Here is a 14,889-nt window from a genome sequence, read left to right on the forward strand (position 1 = left end):
CAGCAACACAGAACTCCCACCAATGAGTTGATTAAATCAGGGCCAGTCAGCAAGGTATCATTTAATGAGATACCGGGAAATTTTGCTGAACATTCAAAAACAACTCTCAACTTGTTCGGCTTCTTTGGGTGGTACACCCCATGGTGAGGAATGTACCAGACTGTTTCTCCCTCAGAAGCTTCCAAGACTGGCTCTGCACAACCTTTTCTGATTGTTTCTTCCATGAAAACTGTATACTGCTGCTGATATTGTGTTTTGGCCATTAACTTTCTTTTTAGGTGTTTAAGTCTGATGGTACAGCCGGGGTGAACCCCAGAACATGAATGAGAACAAAACAAAAACAATACTGTAAGTGGCCACTTACATATAGATATATATATAGATATATATGTACATGGTGATGAGATTCATCGGCTGCAGGACTAAACAATAAACTGCAGTTATTATATTTTGACATCAATTATTATGCATGCAGTCACAACAGTAGCAGTAGTGAAAATAGTGTTTTTTAGTTTATTTCGCATCGTCAACATGTTGCAACAGCTTTGCAGTGGCATTGTTGCCGGGAATGAGCTGCTGTTAGAGGAAAGTGAAAGTGATGGAATGGGAAAACCCCCGCTGGCTTTTATAAGGAGTCAGACGCTCCGAGGACTCAGATCGAGAGAGCATTGCCGAGCAAAGACATAAAAGAATTGTAAAGCCTTAAAAAAAAGAAGATCATGCCGAATCTTCCGTTCAGAAAACAAAAAACAGCGAAGAGGAGCAACAGCCAGACACCTTTACTTGGGAAAAATGAGCACAATGAGTCACACGACGGTAAGACTTGTTTTCTTTTGCTTTTCTCAGTCTGCAGACATTTACCAGCTCAGTTGGTTTTCTGTTGATCCTCTTTCTGCTGAAAGCTTCATGTATTAAATATCAGAGAAAGTAAGGTAAAAGACACACATATGTTCTATGATGATCATCTTTGCCAAACACAGTTGGACGACCACCGAAATTGCCTGTGAAGGTTGTGTGTTCGTCTGTGTGTTTCATTTATTAATTTTCTTTCTTGGTTTCTATGTATTTCACCAACCTTTCGCAAAAAACTAAAAAATGTAAAATGTGTGTACATCTGTGTCATACAGTGATAACATGAAGCAATTCAAACGACCATGACAAATGCTGGAAGGAGAGGTGTGGTGGGTCAAACAACCTTATAAATCCATTGGTTTCAGATGTGGCATTGGCGAAAGTGTGCGCTCTACCGAGTGTAGCTCTAGTTTTAATTGTGAAAGAAAAGTAAGGACTTCAGATAAAACACTTTCAAAGATTTAAACTAAAGGCACGTTGAAGGTATATTGTGATATTTTTAATCTGAGACAATAAAACAACAGTGATGAGGAAATTCCAGTAATGTGTATGTGTGAACCTGTGAACAGGCTGGTTGGACTCACAGGTCCAACATTTGTCCAGATTAAAAACTGAACACAATCCTGCAAATTTTCTTCGACTCACTACACGAACTAAAGCACTAATGTGACTTTTGTGATAATGTGAGATTACATTAAAAGTGAGCACAAAGATTTTCAGTGTTGACTCTCTCTTTTGGCCATGTTTGTTCAGTCGGGGGGAATCCCGGGCTGAGGTAACCGAGCCACCTTGGGAATCCCGGAGCAGATTGCATGCCCAGGGCTATTGTTGCTGCTGAAATATGAGTCGGAGATAAAGAAGCAAATGGCAGCAGAAAGGATTTGAGGTGTGCCCTGGATTATAGTCCGGGCGCACATAAAAAAAAACAGGTTCTGCAGCTTTAAGAAATCTGTTTTTAGGTGAAATGTTACCTACAAAGAGGCGTGGCCGATCTGCACGCGTTCCTCACATGAGCAGAATTAAGAGTACATTTATACATACCTTTTGCTTGTTGGAAAATATACCTTAAATAAATAGAATGACAAAAGCAATAGAAAAGTAAAATACGAACAAATAACAAAATTACTGTGAAAAAAACAAGAAAAGACAAAAGCAAGAATTTCCTTCAAGAAATAATCTGTAGGGTCCTATTTTTATTTATAATTGAAACAAAATTTAAACATTCCCCAAGATGTATGAAAACAAGGGACAAATTTCCAATGCAATTCAGTTTGTTTGACTCATTAAGTTCAACTGAAGTTTCATCAGTTAGAAGAGGAAGATGCTCTATAATCTGGATGTTAGAGGAGGGAGATGCTCTATGATCTGATGTTAGAAGAGGAAGATGCTCTATAATCTGATGTTAGAAGAGGAAGATGCTCTATAATTTGGATGTTAATGGAGGACGATGCTCTATAATCTGGATGTTTGAAGAAGAAGATGCTCTATAATCTGATGTTAGAGGAGCAAGATGTTCTGTAATCTGATGTTAGAGGAGGAAGATGTTCAATAATCTGATGTTAGTAATCTGATGTTAGAGGAGGAAAATGCTCTATAATCTGATGTAAGAAGAGGAAGATGCTCTTTAATCTGATATTAGAGGAGGAAGATGCTCTATAATCTGATATTAGAGGAGGAAGATGTTCTATAATCTGATGTCAGAGGAGAAAGGTGCATTATAATCTGGATGTTAGAGGGGGAAGACGCTCTATAATCTGGATATTAGAGGAGGAAGATGCTCTATAATCTGATGTTAGAGGAGGAAGGTGTTCTATAATCTGATGTTACAGGAGGAAGATGCTCTATAATCTGATGTTAGAGGAGGAAGGTGTTCTATAATCTGATGTTACAGGAGGAAGATGCTCTGTAATCTGATATTAGAGGAGGAAGATGCTCTATAATCTGATATTAGAGGAGGAAGATGTTCTATAATCTGATGTGAGAGGAGGAGTATGCACTCTAATCTAGATGTTAGCTGTTCTTAAAAGAAACAATGAGGCCATTGCATCAAGGAGGAAAGAGACAGCAGCTCTGCAGCTTCTTTCACATGAGACCAAATCAGCGTGTAACAAGTTCAAACTCTCAGTTTAGTCATCGTTAATCTTTTCATAAATGTTCATAAACGACTTCCAGAAGTTCGTATTAATGTCATATTGATCTATTCTGCTTCATTTGCAGAACCTGAAAACAACATTCAGCTGTTCAAGGTTGATCTGAACCAGCAGCTCCAGTCAGACCTGACCTCCGTGCTTCAGGATCTGCATCTGATCCTGGGTGTGCCTGCGCAGTCCGGTCCCTCACAGTGCTCAGAGAGCTGTTCCCATCATGACGCCAAAGAACAGTGCAGCGTCCTCATGCATACATTCTGGAGGCAGACCATTGCACAGCCTCCGGAGGTGACGGAGCAGAACCTTCAGGAGCACCTGAGGAAGCTGCAGGAGGACGTGGTTTACCAGCTGGAGAAGCTTCAACCACTGCTGCAGCCTTACGGGCTGATGAGACACCTGGTGGCCTGCTGCCACTGCCGCGTGGCCACTCACCTGCTGAGCCTCCTCCAGAGCGTCGGCTCCAGCAGGAGCTGCTTCCACCTGATGCACTGGGCTCGTCACGAGTATCTCAGGTATTCATCTTCTTCCTGTTAACTCTGGACCGCTCAGCCTTTCTTTGGACAGTTTACATCACGACGTTTAAAGTGAAAACATCTTTGTGTTTTCCTTTCAGAAAAGTTTAGCATGGCAACAGCAGAAATGTTGAAAACAATGTTGTTTTCATGTTGGGCCACTAGTTGGTGCTGTTGTTTGTTTGAGTAATGAAAGCGCGCGCACACACACACACACACACACACACACACACACACACACACACACACACACACACACACACACACACACACACACACACACACACACACACACACACACACACACACACACACACACACACACACACACACACACACACACACATGCTGCAGAGAACAAGCTGCTCTCAACATTAACAAAGAGAGCACACAGACATTCTCGGGGAAAGACCACCAAGTCACAGTGACACTGAAAGGATAAAAGCAGCTGAGCTTTGCATACCAAAGCTGCAAAAGTAATCAGATTACACCAATATTGGTTGATTACCAAGACTTTCCATTCCATAAATCAAGGTCCCACCAATATGAAGGTTTTTTATTGTATTTTATATAAAGTCCAGCAAGGTTATCATCTTTTACTTCATCAATTAAAACGATGTTTATCCTGATCTGTGTCAGTGTTGATGGTGTAGCTGCTGCCTCCTCCCTCACATGTAGATTATTGCAATAACAATAATTCGGGGTGGTTGTGGCTCACTCGGCCTTTTAATCGGAAGGTTGTAGGTTCGATTCCCCCTCTCCCACTGATCACACATTGAATTGGTATTGGGAGTTTAAAGCTGACAGCTCACCACTGTGCCTCCTTGACCAAGACCCTTGAACCCCATCAGCTCCCCGGAGCGCCTCACTGTGGCTGCCCATTGTAACTAACCCTAACCCAATCAAGATGCGTAAAAAGATTAAAATGTATGTAAGTTATATTGTGTGTGCATATATTGTATGTATGCTTATGAACCACCAAGACTTGAAAAAAGTGCCTTAAAGTAAAGTTAATAGTGAGAACTGATGATAACCAGGTTGGACGTTGGTATTTGCCTTGTTTTACCAGCTACGAGGAGTTTTCCCGTCCCGACTGCCAGCCGAGCAACGAATGGGACGAATGGGAGACAAAAGCAAAAGACAAACTTCTTCAAAATGTGCAGGTGAGAACTGTTTCTGCTTTGGACACAAACATGGTGACATCATGGGGGGTTTGGTTAAACTTTCCATCCAGTGCACCTGACTGAGTGGGTTTTTGTGTGTGTATTTCTTGTACATAGAAAGAAATCAAAATTCGACTTGAGTGTATCCTGCAGAATCATAAAAGCCAGAAGACCTGCGACACTGAGGAGGCTTATGTTGGGCTTCATGTGGACGTCATTCAGGTAGAAATAATACCAAACAACTCCTACACTGTAAATGTTGGCACTGTGATTAAAAAAACATTGAATACTCACTGAAGCTTACTTCACTTAGTTAATGCAAGTAAGGTTTCCTTCAAAAGGAGCAGTAAACACGAGTATAAAAAACAACTAAGTTACCACAAAGTATTACTTTCAATATGTGTGAGCTCATACTGTTATTTATTAGGGACTAAATCATCTTAAGCACTTCTGAATTAAAATAGTCAAGCCATCGTCACTTATCCTGTTAAGTTTACTAAAACTTAAAATATGGACATTTTCTTACAAAGGTTAAGTCAACTTGTTGTACTACAATGTACATGCATACATTGACTTGAAGTTAATAACATTTGTCTGTTAATTTGCTGCTTAATGAGACAGTCCTGACCATGTTTATCCTCCTTCAGTGCGCCTTTTCCATGCCTGAACAATCCAAATCCATTGATGAAGAACTGAGTAATTCAGTACTTCAGGTTTCTTCTCAGGAGCTGCTGACTTTTGTTAAAGGGTAAGACTTCAGCTTTACTCCGTAGAACCATTAAACTGCTTGAATGACACTTTTATTATCTTCCAGTGCAAACCGCTGGTTAAACTGAGAGCTTTGAGTTGTGGAGTGAACATATCGTCTTTGTTTGCAGGTACGACGTGTGGCAGAGAGAGTTTTTAGAGGAGCAAGCCAACATGAACCAACCACAAACCATTCACTTCCTCAAGACTTTGAAAACCTGTAAAGAAATCAGGTGAGTTCCAGGATGTTTCCCTTCTATCGAGCTTCTGTATCGCGTCATGAAAGAGCGTTGCGTCGCGTCGCACAAAACAATCCATGGTAAATGTTGCCTCAGTAATGTGGGAACTCCAGACCAAGGTTCAGAATAGGAACAAAACAAGAACAGAAAGAAACACAAAAAAACTGAATGTGTAAAAAGGCTTCAAAGAAGTGCAATCTCAACTAATCACTGTGTTATGATGAAAGTGAAATATTAAAGAAAAAAACATTAAAGCAACTACAAAGGACAGAGGAAGTCAAATGATGAGACAAAGACAGTGGCTATATGGAGACGACTTCCTTCTTTTGACTGAATGAAAGTGGCTGCACGAAAACCTAAAACCGACAATCAAAACACACATTTACCACAGCTGGCCAAAACACAAAGATACAAAAGGAAACCAAATGAGGTGAAAATGGGACAAATTCACCACAAAAAGACCTGGACTGGTCACAAAGCTTCCTGGAATTCTAAATACATCCACAATGACCACGATCAAGAAATACAAACATATAAATGAATATTCAAGGACACAATCGTAACAAAACTAACACGACTGATGATAATACATTTCAGGACACACATCCAGAAGGGAAACATGGAGGAGACTGTGGCCACGCTGCACCAGACGGAAACTTTCACCAAAGACCTCCTCGCTAAACTCGTGATCGGGGATGTGGAGGTGTCTGACCCTCTCTGCGATCAATATTCACAGTGATTCATGTGTCGTAGAACATGTATGAGTTAACAAAGGTCATATTATCCTGTCCTGCAGAAAAACCTCAAACAATACTTCAAATTGAACAACACGCAGACTTTCCCGTTCGCCGCTCTCGAGGAGCATTTCCCCTGCCTGCCGTTTGTTGGTGATGAGCACAAGGTGAGGATTTGCCTCATGTGTTAACAGACCAGTCTTCATCAGAGCCTCATGTTCACTTTCTGTCTCCCAGGCAGTGATGGGCGACATTTACAAGGCCGTTGCTCACCTTTACTTCAAGCTTCTGATTGGAACCAGCAGGAGAAAACTGAAGAAGTGGAGTACTGACGTCGGGACGACAGTCTGTGACGACGCTGAGCAGCTTCACAACATCATCTCAGCCCGGGTGAGACCTGCAGTCTGCTGATAATCACACACAGGAACCTGAAGAACACACATTTTGTGTACAGTCACAAAGAAGACACAATTCTAACTTTGTTTATTTCACAAAAATCTGTTACTAAAATGTTACTGCCAAAAGTAAAGCCTTACTGTAAACCGAGGACCTTCACCAGGCAGCCTCCTGGGCTGGTGAGATGTCGCCTCGGCAGGTGGGATTGACGTGCGAGGCGGCTATTGTTTACCTTTTGCTTGGTGTTCATCACATGAGTCCATAGATCCGTTACGATACAACAGTGTTGGGGTTTATGGTTGGTTATTAGCATATAATTACTGTAAGTAATAGATTACTAAAAGTAATAAATCACTGGAAGTAATTTATGAAAAATTGAAATTATTAATGGAAGTAAACGGTCATTTACTCATTAACAACTCTTAAAGTAATTGAATAATTACTTTAAAAACAAAAAAATGAAAAATTATCAAAAATAATTTTTAATAAAAAAATTATTAATTTGCATAAATTTGTTATTTGTGTAGTAATAATAAATCGGGGCACCACCAGATAAACTGGAAATAGCTAATACCAAAATATCAGTCTCGTTTGTAAAAAGTTTATTTAAGTTAGTTAATATTTCTGCATAAAATATAACAATCTTAAATAGATTGGAAGGTGTGAGATCCGAGCACAGACTGTTACAAACCAGTGAATTGTCAACAATAAATACACGATAATCACCAAGAAGCGTACAATTCAGCTAACAGGCGTTTATTAATAAAAATGTATTAATTCATAAATAATTTGTAAATCATCTCATAAATCAACACATTCAAATAGCAAACGACATCTAACACGGAGATCTAATCTATTAAACAGCACACACTATGTACAATGTGTGTGTGTGTGTGTGTGTGTGTGTGTGTGTGTGTGTGTGTGTGTGTGTGTGTGCGTGCGTGACGAGGGGGTGTGATGACCTCGAACGTCCACCAGGTGGAGGCAGACGTCGGCGGGTCAATGCGGTGACTGTGACGACCACTAGGGGCGTGCGGCGGCGCGCAGAGGGAGAGCGCAATAACCTGATGTGTCCACCTGGTGGATGTCAGGAGGGATTACGATGACCCCCGCGACCACTAGGGGCGTTTGACTCGCTCTTTCTGGGGACGCGGCGGTTGCTTAGCGCCAGATAAACAAGACGTCCGTCGAGCGCGCGTGCGCGAGGGCGGTCTCGGAGCGAGTTAGTCTACCGAGGTTCTGATCACCAGAGTCCTAAGGGGAGGTCGGGTCCTTCAGTTAGAACTCCTGTGATCAAAACAGATCTGCTCTGCAGCAGCTGACATGCAGTAGTGTGAGCTTATCTTGATCAGATAAGTGGGGTGCTGCGGGTTAGTGAAAGAGGAGGGAGAGATGAGAGAGGATGAAGACAAGAGAAAGACAGAGAATTCTGTGAGGCTCGGTTCTGAACCCTGGTTCCTCCACACAGAGCTCCCAGTGGGCCTGGAGCTCACTTGGACCTCTGGTTCTGAGGTGGAAAACCAGCGTTCTGGACTTAGTGCGCGTGAATGCGCATACACAAACAACGTGAAAGGCTGCTGCCTTCTGAGCGGCACATGGAAACACATTGCATTTTCAACAGAACATCATTCTAACTATTCTCTGCCCAGACAAACGCTCTCACCCTGATAGTTCTTTGGTTCTGGACAGCACCGTCCATGGTGCTGTTGGTTCTGGGAGGCGGTGGTAACTGGTTGTTACCGGGTCTAAATTTCAGCATCCTGAAATTCAGAGGCCTGGCTCCAGCTGCAGGAGTGCAACTGAGAGGATGATCTTGGGAGGAGACGACACTGGCTCTGGTCTCCAGAATCTCCCAAAAACAGGAAAAATAGCGGAAAACAGAAGATGTAGTCCAAACTGGGTCCTGCTCATCCAGCGGGCTGGCGTTGGTGGTTCTTCTGTTCTTTTGCCCTCTTTACCACCCTGAGGAGGGAGAGATGTTTCTCCCTCCATGGTCGGATTGAACAGCGGTTAGTGTTGGGAGAAAGTGACTCTCCCCAACTTGGGTTTGGACCCCTGTGCTGTGTTCGGGTCGGATTCAAGCGTCCTCATTGGCCACTTCCGGGGTCTGGCTCGCTCCCCTGCTGTTTTATGGCCTATCCATTGTTGTGGTGTTTTCCTTCGGGGGACCAAGTTGGAGAAACAGCTCACTGAAGCTCTGGAGGAGTTCATGGATCTACAGCCCCCGACAACAGTCTCTCTATTTTAGTGCAAAATCATATTAGATCAAAGTCCAAATCACCAGAAAACAAAACACGAGCATAGCCTCACAAACTCCGCCAGAGCAGTCAAAAACCTGTGCGTCCCTCTGGGGTCAACACCCGTTTGCTCCCTCATTGCCCCAGAATATATGCAAATGATGTCAACGACACACATTGTTTACACACATTTCAAAACAAATGTACAAATCCATTAATACCATATTTGGCTCCTACGGGGCCCATTTCTACGATTTCAAGTGAAAATGCTAAACTTTGGGTTTCGGTTTACACGACAACGGTGCTCAGAGCCACTGACAACGCAACGCTTCGAGAACTGCTCCCAAGGCGGACCTTCGGGAGAACGCTCCGACTCTGTGGCCAAGAAGGAAAGAGGCAGCGGCTCTGCAGCTCCTCAATCAAGATGTTCCTCTGTTTGGGTCATTTCAGGCTTCAGATGTCCACGAGTATAACAAACTGCTGCTGAGCATCGAAGAGGTGTTGGCGTTACCCAACAACCCCGACAGCATGGATACACTGAAGGTGATGATGGCGATCATACAGAAGGAGTGTAACAGACAGAGGTGAGCTCTCCATCCCCCTCGTATCCACTACAGATTAGTGAAGAGTTCCCTCCTGACTTAAAGAAAATACTCCCACTGAGCTCACTCCACTAACTGTAATGATGAACAAGGATCATTTTGACAATTTTAAATGCAATTCAACCAATGATGGAAAAACTTGGCAATTAATTAGTTAAAAAAATTAAACAATTATTGAGTGTATAGGATATCCCAAGTAAAGAACTGTGACTATTGAAACCACCATTTTAACAAATTGCCCAAAAACTCCGTCCACCCTTTTGACTTTTCCTCCTTTTTCATTAACATTCACTAGGTTCTGATTATCTTCTTTTTATGTATAATTTTTTAATATTCTACATCTCGTCTCAACATTTTGACTTTTGTTCTCCATAGTTTGATTGTATTCTCCATATTCTGACAAAAAAAATTGTCCACCATAGTCTTCATTTTGAGCTCACTCGACACTCACTGGTCTAAACCTGTAAAGGTCTTTCCAGGGTCTTTCCCTCTTCCCACCTGCATTTGAAATGTTAACTGTTATCAACACTTTGATTTATATTTTCACCACAATGTTTTTTATTCTGGATTTTATGATTTCATTCTCAGCACCAGTTCTTCCTGTTTCTTTTATATTGATGTGATTCCTCTATGGTTAAGGCTGCTGCGCTGATGAAGCTGCACGTTTCTAACTTGCTGCTGTTTCTTCCAGCGAAGACCTGCTGCTGCTGCCCGACCTCCTGCTGTGGAGAGGCTTACCTCGAAAAGACGTCATGGTGGTGATGGAGGCACTTCCTGTCCATACACCCATGCCTAAATCTACATTCTGTTTGTTTATGTCCTGCTGTGGCTGCTGAAGGTCCATGAACCCAAACATAGACTCAGATCAGGTTATTGAAGAGTTTATCATGAAAACAGGCGTACAAAACAAGAAGGGAGATCCAAAAGTTCAGTAGTCAAAAATCCAGGCAGAGGTCAAAAAGTACAGGAGGAAACACTGGGAAAAGCCTGGGGTCACGAAGACAATCAAGCACTGAGACAAGAGGAAGAAGGGCTTAAATACACAAGGGAGGGGCAGACAGGTGGGACATATCAACACTAATCAGACACAGACAGGGACCGGGACTGACAAAACCGGGACTGACGAGACTGAAGAGACCGAAGAGACTGATGGGACTGAAGAGACTGATGGGACTGATGGGACTGACGGGACTGACGGGACTGATGGGACTGGTGGACCTGGGTCTGTGGGGCTAGAACCTGGGAGGATGGAGAGAGTCTGAAGTGTCCCACCTGGAGGTCCCCCCGACCCTGCCCCCTCTCCGGGCAGGAGGAGGATCTGTGATCCAACTGGCCCTTTTCTAAAGTTGTTCTAGGCAGATTATTGCTTTAGTAACTTACATGATCTGCTCCTTTTCAGTCTTCCTGAGTTTCCCTGAACGCTCCGATGAGCCGGTCCCTTTAAATGTTGTCGCCGCAAGGAATTGTGGGGGAACATGAGCTGGTCTCCTTTGGTAAAGGAAGCATCAGGGGTTCCTGGCTGAAGGAGGTTCTAAAGGGAGCATGGAACCTCCTTTCCTGAGCTTAGTGAGGATTTGAATGTTCCTTGTCATGGCCGCCACTAAAGGCTGTTTTATGCTCGACATGTCGGCGAGCTCCGTACGGCTTCATGTGGCCAAATGACATCATTTGAGTCTCCATGTGACCCTGTTCACATCTCCACTCCGTGCGCCTCCAAATTTTTCTGACTACACGGACGTAGATGTGTGGAAAAAAAGGCTTAGCTGAAGAAGAGGAGGACTGAAGACTTGGTTATAAAGACACAAATAGCATAACGCTGCACATCCACTCTGGAAACACAAGATTTCACTCATAGACGCTTCAGTGTCAAACGTCAGCAGAGGGAAAATTCTATTCTAAATGATAGTTGCATGATCCACTCTCCACTGCAGGATCACCTGCTGGTGTCACAGAGAAGAAGTCTCCTGCTTCTGCTCTAATCTAATACTGCGGTGGAAGTGTGTTTGCGATGCGCTGCCCCCTGCAGTTTAGGAGCGGGAGCCACGCGTAGTATAAATGGTACACACATCCTCTCCTGCTGACTCCACACGTCTAAGTTCTGCACGTCACGCCGTGCGTCAAGCATTAAACAGCCTTTAAACACTTCCGGCATTAAGGAAAAGGAGATAGCAAAGGAGATAGGAGCGACTGCATGTGAATTGTCACGTAAATATCTGCAGACTCTCTTTAGATGCAACCGGAGACACAGAGTTTTTCCAGATCTCCACTTTCAGGAATCACTGTGGAGCGTCGTAGCTGGTTTATGTGTAAACGCACGGACCAAACGCTGAGCAATATCACCCGTTTTATTCAAATAGCCAGGTACGTGTAAACTTAGCCTCCGGCACAGACAAACTGACAAACACAACAAGCAAAATTTATACCCGAGTCACCAGGTGACGACAATCACTCAGACATGAGGAGAGGAAGCCCAAAAGCCTGAAATGTTTCCACGCCACCAGGTACTTACAGAAACTGATATTTATCCGTCTACGTTTTCAAAAGTAACATTGTTCTCACCAGACCGTAAAAGGTTTTTTTTATTTTAATCGTATCACGACGTTAAACTCTGTTGCCACTCAGCAGGTCTTCAGGTTTTATTGTTCAATGATTTCGCTTCATTCCGTTCGTTCAGTTAGTAAAACGTATTTCCTTTATTTATTGTTATGTCAACAGAAATGAACACACTGCATGTTATCTCTTTTTACCTGTTCAGCTGCAGTGAATCGAGGATTCAGGTTTTAATAGAAGAGCTTTCTTCAGGTGTCACTACAACAGGGAGCATTCAAGAAGAAAGCTGCTTCTCTTTACCTCTTAAGCTTTGTTTTTATTTCGTTTTTCATATTTATTTATTTTTTTATGTGTTTTCCTTCAGTGTTTGGATGTTTGCACTGATTTATTCTCTCATCCTGACAATCAAATGTGCACAAAACAAAAAGTGATGCTGACTAAAACTGAAGGGAAAAGTTTATGTTGACTATTAAGTTACTTTAACATTACGTGAATGACTTTGCTTAAGAAGCCAAACTGAGAACAATTGTAAGACATTTCACTGAACAGATTGTGTCTCATCACTGGACAGTTTGCACTTTTGCTGTCTACAGGTTTACTAATTCTTTAATAAACTTTTTTTGGGTAATGAGGGCTTAGAAGGTTTGCGCTGTAACACATTAATTAAACACGATTCAATAAAACACTAAAATACACATTTTGGGTTGTGTGTTTTGTTGTTATCCCAAGATGAACATCAGAAAGTCTTTACTAGTCTGGACCTGTTCTAACTTGTTTTGTCTTTTCAAGTCATTTCTATTTCACTTGTAGGAAATGCAGTTCTACAGTTGTGTGTTCTAATATCATAGCTGAGAGAATAAAATAACCCTCTACTTTTAAAAACAAATGCAGGCAGAACAGCACCACCACACCCAACTAAAGAACATACTGATTCCTCCTTCAGTCCTTTCAATTTCTAATCCAGATGGCAACAAGAAAGGTTTTGCGTGACGATGAGTTAATGACGGACGCTCCCTCATCCCTTCATTCTGTGTGACCGGTAAAGACTCTTCTTCATAGATCACTCTGTACTAAACCCACAGTCCACTTGGCCTCAAAACTTCAATCCTTGAACTATGACCTCTGACCTCCTGTTGACTTTTTTTTTCTTGGTTTATTGCGTATTTCACTGCAGCTCATGTTCTGTTGGAAAAAGTTTTGCATTGTTGTGGCCAGTTTGCCAATTTCTTCCTCTGTTTACTTCCTGTTTATGTTTCATTTGGGATGGTTTACATCAGATTTGAATCTTTTTCTTTCTCTTTTTACTGTGGAGTGTTTTGGGAGTTTTTGATACGGCCAGTAATGCATCATAATGTGGTAATTAGGGGCGGAGCACGAAAGGCCACAACCCTTTTGTATTTGTAATGTTTCTTATTGTTTTTTCTTCATTTTTCTTTGACTCCTGACTCCTCATTGAGCCCAAATTTGATTCACTAAACACGCTTAAATGTTCACAAAATTTGCCATGCTCATCAAGACTGGCAAAAAATTTAAGGAAATGTAAAAATGAAACCCCAGAGTGCCAATATGTGCTCTCTAGCGCCACCTAGAAACACTAAAATGGCCACCACAGCCCGTAGGAATGCCATAGAGAGATCAAACCAAAACACAATTGTTCGTCTCATCAAGACCTAAAATCACGTGCTGATACCCCTGACCTAAATCCAACAGAAAGTCCACCATTTGCCTTTCAAAATACGATTTGCAAACGTTATCTCCTCTGAGGACGAATATCATATCGGCTTCTAAACATGATTAAATGATAGAGGAGACTCTCCTGCTCAATAATTCAGTTCAAATTTTTGATTCGTTGAGTGGTTTCGTTTTTATCAGACGTCAAGTACCTAACGCTGAATCCCGCCGCCTCCCTCCTCCCATTCAAATACATGGGAAACCAAGATGTCTCTTCAAAAACAGCCGTGACAGAACACCCCGAACAAGTGGCGACTGTGGCTAAACCGTGACTCTGAGCCACAAAACGAGCAGATCGGAAGCGCGAGAAGAACCTGCTGAACAAGATGATGTAACACATGAGGGGAACATTCCATAAAACATGAGCTTTTTGATGAGAGAGAACAACGCTGTCGGGGGGGGGGGGGGTTTTCCCGCGATTTGAAGCCACATTTATCATTGAGTCAGATGGAGCAAAATTGTGCGTCTGCGTCAAACTGCGCCTCCTAGTGTCTAAAGGTTACGTCTGACTGCTTCGACACCCACACAGACTGAAAGACGACAAATTTTCCTCTCAAGTAATGATAATTTTATCAAAATATTTGCCAGAAAACTGTGGATCAGAGGAGTTGTTTCCAAAATATGCGAATAAAATCCGTCCTCTGCCCCTCTGTGATGACATCACTACCTGCAGCTGTGTCATCAGTGTTGCATCATTCACACCAGGATTACGTCATACCACGAAAGTCCTGGTTTATGGGCTGACCTGCTATCATGTGCTACATAAACTAGCTAACATGCTAACGTGGAATTTGTGGACTAGCTAACATGCTAATGTGTACTTTTTGGACTGGTTAACATGCTAATGTGCAATTTGTGGCCTTGCTAACATGCGGTTAGTGGAAGAGCTAACAAGGGGTTTGTGGACTTGTTAACATGCTAACATGTCAAAGGCTCAAACTGCTTCCAAATAAAAGTCCTTGTTTTTTTATAATGACAA

The 14,889-nt window shown here is 42.4% G+C and overlaps 1 protein-coding gene across 1 annotated transcript; it reads left to right on the forward strand.

Moving 5' to 3' along the window:
- The first annotated feature begins 585 nt into the window (after positions 1–585).
- On the forward strand, positions 586–12,873 carry LOC308107502 (uncharacterized protein). The gene is made up of 11 exons (XM_080459854.1): positions 586–816; positions 3,070–3,511; positions 4,581–4,674; positions 4,792–4,896; positions 5,322–5,422; positions 5,553–5,654; positions 6,258–6,363; positions 6,457–6,561; positions 6,632–6,784; positions 9,478–9,611; positions 10,321–12,873. Exons 1-11 carry the CDS (start codon positions 720–722, stop codon positions 10,463–10,465), a joined length of 1,584 nt encoding a protein of 527 aa, XP_080315980.1. The 5' UTR covers positions 586–719; the 3' UTR covers positions 10,466–12,873.
- The last annotated feature ends 2,016 nt before the right edge of the window (positions 12,874–14,889 follow it).

Source organism: Lipophrys pholis (assembly GCF_963383615.2).
Source record: "Lipophrys pholis genome assembly, chromosome: 3".
In the NCBI taxonomy this organism is placed as follows: domain Eukaryota; kingdom Metazoa; phylum Chordata; class Actinopteri; order Blenniiformes; family Blenniidae; genus Lipophrys; species Lipophrys pholis.